This window comes from Parasteatoda tepidariorum, unplaced genomic scaffold (genome assembly GCF_043381705.1).
Source record: "Parasteatoda tepidariorum isolate YZ-2023 unplaced genomic scaffold, CAS_Ptep_4.0 HiC_scaffold_332, whole genome shotgun sequence".
In the NCBI taxonomy this organism is placed as follows: domain Eukaryota; kingdom Metazoa; phylum Arthropoda; class Arachnida; order Araneae; family Theridiidae; genus Parasteatoda; species Parasteatoda tepidariorum.
The window spans coordinates 31,561-37,907 of NW_027261663.1; the positions used below are offsets into that span (position 1 = coordinate 31,561).

The 6,347-nt window shown below is 28.4% G+C and overlaps 1 protein-coding gene across 1 annotated transcript; it reads left to right on the plus strand.

Moving 5' to 3' along the window:
- Window positions 1-429: 429 nt before the first annotated feature.
- On the plus strand, window positions 430-5,416 carry LOC122269798 (solute carrier family 12 member 9; the record flags this gene model as incomplete). The annotated part of the gene is given in 3 exon segments (XM_071176904.1): window positions 430-638; window positions 3,465-3,745; window positions 5,282-5,416. Coding segments are annotated over 3 exon segments (442 nt in total), but the record flags the coding sequence as incomplete, so codon positions are not given.
- Between the last annotated feature and the right edge of the window lie 931 nt (window positions 5,417-6,347).

Below are 6,347 nucleotides of genomic sequence, written 5' to 3' on the forward strand. Positions count from 1 at the left end.
ATTTTTATTTTATAATCTTTCAAACTTCTGTTCTACAAGAATTGATAATTGATACTTAAATAAGAATTGAATTTTAAGATTATCCCAAAATTCAACAAAATTTGCCCCATCATAAGTTGGTTGGTTTGCGAAGAATTCAGCAGCGCTACCTATAAATCTTTCTTGTTAATGATAAGTGCAAATTATGCAAATTAAGCTGGCAGCAATCTCAGCATACATGCGCTGTCTGTCACATTTCCTTTACAGTGACATAAATATAAACACCTTACAAGTAATATTAATGACGACCTAAAATGCAATATTTTACCTTTACTTTAAATCTTTTCTAAAGAATTCAGTTAGCTTACGTCCTAAGGCGAGGTAATGTTTATGGACTTACTTTTTTTCAATCTGTATTTTTGTTTAAATTACCGGGACACTACTCCTGTGTTTACACAGGTGATGTAATTTACGATGCATAGTCATCTGCTATGTTTTGGTTTTCAACGATACACCTGACTTTTAATGTTGTACTTTTTTTTTCAAATTTCGAAGTTCTTCATGAGAAAACAAATAACGAACATAAGTAAACTCAAATATTTTCCTAAATTGCAATAGTACAAGAGACCTGTCATGAGATTTCCAAACATTGTAGAAATGTATATATTTTTTATTGTTTATTTTAATTTAGCTGTTTTAGGTAGCAACTTTTATTAAAAATTTATCCCAGCGTAATGTCTTTTGCAGTGAATTTAGTCTTTAATGTTATTCAAACTTGCTCAGATTTTTTTTATTTACTATATTTAAGGTCTAAATAAGGGTATTTTGCTTAAATGAAAAATTTTTCTTGTTTTCTATAATATTTTTAGATTAACCCCTGTATGAACAAGCTAATATTTCCTTGCTTGTTATCTAAAAGTATTATTTGTATTGTATGAGGGTTTTTTTTTCCTATAAATATCTTCTTTAAAAACTAAAAGCATTGTTTTAACATTTAAACATTTTCTAAAAAGAGTTATTTTTATTTTTTAAATATGTCAGAAAATTAAATATATATTGCTTCCATTTGAATTATTTGTAAATATTCAGTGCAGCTTGTCAGAAGCTTTTAGTTTTCATAGAATATACAAAGAGCTCCACAACTCTATGTTCTAGTGACCTTCCTCTTCTCTCCCCCTTCCCATTCTTCTAATTCTTTGCTTTTTGTTATAGGCTGTTTTTGTTATCTTCAACCATGTGATTTTTTGTTACTTTAGATGTTTTGTTTTTATATATTTTTAAGTATGAGTCTTGCAGAACAGCAGCATTTGACTTTTGCTATTATAGACAGTATAATTTATCAAAAGATGATTTTTGTATTAAATGCTAAGAAATTGGTAGGTCATGCTTTAATTTGTAGTTTTATTATTATTATTGACTTTGTTTTCAATAATTAAGCTATTTGTAAAACAATTTTTTTTTTTTTAAATGTTCATTTTTATAACAATTCCTATGTTTTGAAGTATTTTAGTGCAAAATTTAATTTTAGCCTAATAAATGGATCAGTTTTTCTTAAGGAAAAAAGTACTTCTTAATTTTTTGTGAAAAAAAGTCTTGTGAAACTTTTTAAAAAAGTTTTTTTTTTTTTTTTTTTTAAATAATCCTAATTAAGTTCCTACAATCTAAATTTTTCAAATTTAAAGAATCTTAGTTTAATGTCAAATACTCACCATAAAACATCAAAACAATACAGTCTATAAATGTGTTAAGCACTGCTATAATGAAATATGTATAACAACAATGTTTAACATTTTTGTACCAACTACCTAGTTGGTCTGCCAGAGAGGTTGTGGTAGTTTCTTATATTTATGACTGGTGTTATGGAGACAATCTGAATATTGTTGTCCACCATCCATTTTTTATTTCTTAGACTCACTGTACTTATTGCTTTAAATTTGGGTTCAAGTCTTAACTAAGATTAGAACTTTGGTCCTTTTAGAATGATTGTTGATGGCCTTAACCACTGTTGTCACAGTTTCAATAATACAGTTATCGGTGTTCTCCTTAAGTATTTTTTGAAGAGCTATCCGTTCAGCTTGCCCTTTGATCCAAATAAATGTGTCCTCTTCACCTTTTTTGTAAAAATAAGCCACTGAACCTTCAAAACACTGCCTTAATTACTCAATGTTAAAATTTATCTGTGTTTATATATTTAATTCTGACTACTATTACATATATTCATACTATACTACTATTACATATTACATAACTTTACTAAAGGTAGCAAAGCAATCATATTAATTACTTATTTTTATTAATAAATTAACATATATATATATAGAGTTAATGAGCTAATTAGCTTAGTAATTTATTTGAAGTGCATGCATATATTATTAAAATAATAAATGTGTGTTTTTGAGTGTCTGTAGTTATGATTTAATTATTAAAATGATTAATAATAATAAGTATGATTTAATGATAGTAGAAGTAACTGCAAACTTTCAAAGACAAGTGCAGCAAGAGAGTGTGATGGCTATTTTTAGTTTCCCATATAAATCTATGTATTGACAGCAATGACAAACTAAATAAAAAGAGTTGAAAATAATAGAGTTTAACAGGGTGCGTAGCGTTTGTAAAAAGTACTTAAAGGTGCTTTTTGGGGGATTTCGTTTTTAAAAGCTTTTAAAGGTGCTTTTTTCAGCTGTCGTTTTTAAAAAGTGCTTTTTTTTCGAATAATTTTTTTTCTCCCTTCAGTGATATCTGGTGGATCCCATCCATGCTGTTCACGAAAAATGGGGAGTTGCTCCGAGTGCTCCAATTCGGATAGAGAATATCAGATCCTCATGAAATGTTTTTCTTTTTAATTTATTTTAAGTTCGTTCTTGTTTATTTTATTTTACTTCTAACACTTTTTTTGACGTAGGGGGTAAGGATACTTTTGTTCTGAGTTCAGGGTCAAGTTGAATTAACTTGGTGTTGTGGGAAAGCACTGATTGTTTCGATTTACGCCCGTTTCTTTTTGGGGGTTTTTTTAACGCTAAAACTGTTTATAAAAAGTTTTTGTTTTTCAATAATATCATTGATTGAATATAAATTTTTTGAGTGCTTGAAAAGTTTTTAAAAAGTGCTTATTTTTTATTCAAAGATTTGGCTATGCACCCTGTTTAAGAAATCCATTGTAGAGTTTGGGGGGGGGGAAATAAAGAAGGACTGCCCAAAAGAGTATGGAGTCTATTACATCAGGGCACTAATTTTCTTCAGGGACAACAGGATGGATTCTTTTGACAAAAAGGGCAGCAGGGTGCTGCACCCTGATTACCCTGCCTAGAATGAGCTCTGCTGCTTTTTTTTTTATTCTTCGTCTGACCAAAAAGTGAAGCCGACGGATTGTACGTCATTCCAGATTGCACACCAGGGATTACTGTTTCTGCATTTAATATTGTGTTAATTTGTTTAATACTAAGATTAGTAACTACGTTAGTTTTCAGTTGTGGTTTATTTTTTAGCTTTAAGATGGAACCTTCTATTAATTCTTCTGCTACAGATGGAGATGGTTCTCAGATCAATGTTAGCACTAAAAAAAGACTAGATGATAAAACTCCATTGTTGAGAAATGTGAGGCTTCTATGCAGCTTCAACGAAAGTAGCTGTGAATCGCAAACATCCATTGCTAGTACTAATGTCAGTAATACTGGTGGTGGTACTGTCAGAAGTCTTACGACTTTTTCTGGAGTATTTGTTCCTGTGTCACTATCTATGTTTAGTGCAGTGCTATTTTTGAGAGTTGGTAAATATTGAGTTTTTTATTTGCATAGTCTCATTAAGTTTTGTTTAAACCGGTTGTTACACTATGTTTTGTTTCCAATTCCCTCTCCTGTGCCAGACAAAAAGGCAAATGTAGTAATCATGTTTCATGTTCATAGATAAGATTTTGCAGTTTTTCCATTTTTTTTTTTTTTTCCTTCCTGAAAATGAGGGGNAAATTAGCAAGGGGGGGGATTGTCTCTGTACCAAGAAAATTTTTTGCATGTTTCATAGTGTTTAGCTAATAAAATTTTGGCCACAACAGCATCAATAGATAGAAACTAAAATATTTAAACTCAAATTTTTATTTTTTAATTTCTTCTTAAATGATCATTCACTAATTAGTTTTTGAAACAATATGTGTTCTAATTAAACTGTGGTTTCAGTGTTCAGTTTTGGTATCTAGACCTTTTCATAATTACATTTAGTTTTTTTTTTCTTTAAGGTTTTAACAAACATTCGATTGTTTAAAAAAAATTTGGCATAATTTTATCTAAATTATAAAGTGTTTAGACTTGGATTTAGGCCGAAATAGCCTGGTTGGTAGGGAGCTGGGAGCTTTCTCTAACATTTGGAGTTTGATACAAATTTAAAATTTGTTTTATGAAATTTAGTACTTATAACAGCTAATGAGTTATAAATTAATCTTTATACCTCATTCTGTATAATGGTGTTTTTTTTTAAATTTTAAAAGTAAAATGAGAGAGTTAATATTTCTGTTAAAAATATTTAAAATGTATCTGATGCATTTACAAGTTAAAATTGCATATTTTTGTAATTCATTTAGTGCCTTTTTTATATGTATAGAATGTCTTGAAAACTTTTCATAGATTCTTTAGTGATTTCAACGATACATATTTAAATTAACTACTTTATAGTGATCTATTAAATTTGATTTTATGCCTTTTCTCTGTATTTTTCTCATATTAATTTGATTCATTTTGACATATTTTAACTATTTCCACCTTCAAAATGTATGACTTCATGGTGATATTTTTTATAATGATTCTCTTTATGAAATGCAAAATGTTCTCTGTATAAAAAATTTTAAGTAATTAGTATAGAATAATAAATAAAAAAATTTATATACATAATATGTACTTAACTTAATGAAATGGAGAACATTCTGTTTTAAAGGATTTTTTTAAATATATTTTTTAAAGCAGTCTATTGTGTATACGAATTATAAATTACTGAAACTTTTTTAATAAATTAAGATTTTCGCCTTCAAACTATTTACTTTCACATTGAAATTACAAAGGAGTTGCATAGCTAGGTAATTTTATCTAATATTTATTCTTCAATTTATATTTTTTATATTTCCACATTAATTACAAATTAACATGAATTTCTGAACATACACAAAATTCTAAAATTTGTCTAAATCACTTTTCTATTTTGGTTTGGTTATGTAAGCTCAAATTATATCAAAATGGAATTAAGAATTATCTGAAATATTGAATCTGATATTTATGAATCATAATTTTTACTAATCGGGTTTTATTTTTGCAATTTTCAGGTTTTATAGTTGGTCATGCTGGATTATTAGAGACATTAGGTTCAACTGTTTTATCATATGTGATTTTACTATCAACTGTCTTGTCTATTTGTGCTATTTCTACAAACGGAGCGGTAGAAGGTGGTGGAGCTTACTGTATCCTTGTGTTTTACTTATTAGTATCATTGTGTAACTTATATATTAATTTTCATCGGTACATAAATTTTTATAAACAAAAAAAAAAATCAAGACATCACAAACCATTAATTGAATTGTTAAAACTATTTTTATTTTATTTTTAATGTTTTAATCTGTTTTGTAAAATTGGCTGGTGGCTGGGTCGCGTGCAAGCGATTTTTTTTTTTTTTTTCTCCCCTTTTTTGAGTTTTAAGTCCCTTCGCAAACGATTTTTCCCCAACAGGCAGTAAATGGCTGAAGAGGAGTGATGTAATGAATGAGTAGGAGTGACGTAATGGTATGAGAGCCTATCAGAGCTTGCCAGAGGGCGCTGTTTTTCTCCCTTTTTTTCGAATTTTCGACGCAGAGCGCGTTAGCCAGTCTCGTAATTTTTTCTTAAAGGTAGCACGTTTCTTTTAGGTAGACGTTTTTGGGCTACTGGGCCCTGGATCCAGGGACCGGATGACCGATAAGTATTTTTTTTCCTCAAACTGGCGTATTAAATTAGTAATTAATTTTAATTAACAATGTCGAAAAGTTTTATAATGTTAAATTAACCTAAAATAGATACTTAATAATCTAATTACGCCGATAATCTTAAACCACGTGCGAATAATTTTTTTTTTAAACCCAGCCTAATTTTTTATAAGTTGTTAAATGTGAATTATTTTCCATAATATATATTAAAGTGTTGTAACAGTTGAAATTTTGTTTTGGAGATGTTGCACCAAAATTTTGAATTCCTGTTAAATTTAAGATTATTGTTTATTATAATAATTATAATGTAAACCAGGTATAATTTAAAAATTGGTATTCAGTATTGACAAAAGTAATTCAGGTTTTTATACTGTTATAGTTAAAGAAAATTAAACTAACCAGGGTTATATTTAAATTATATATTGGTTCGTAA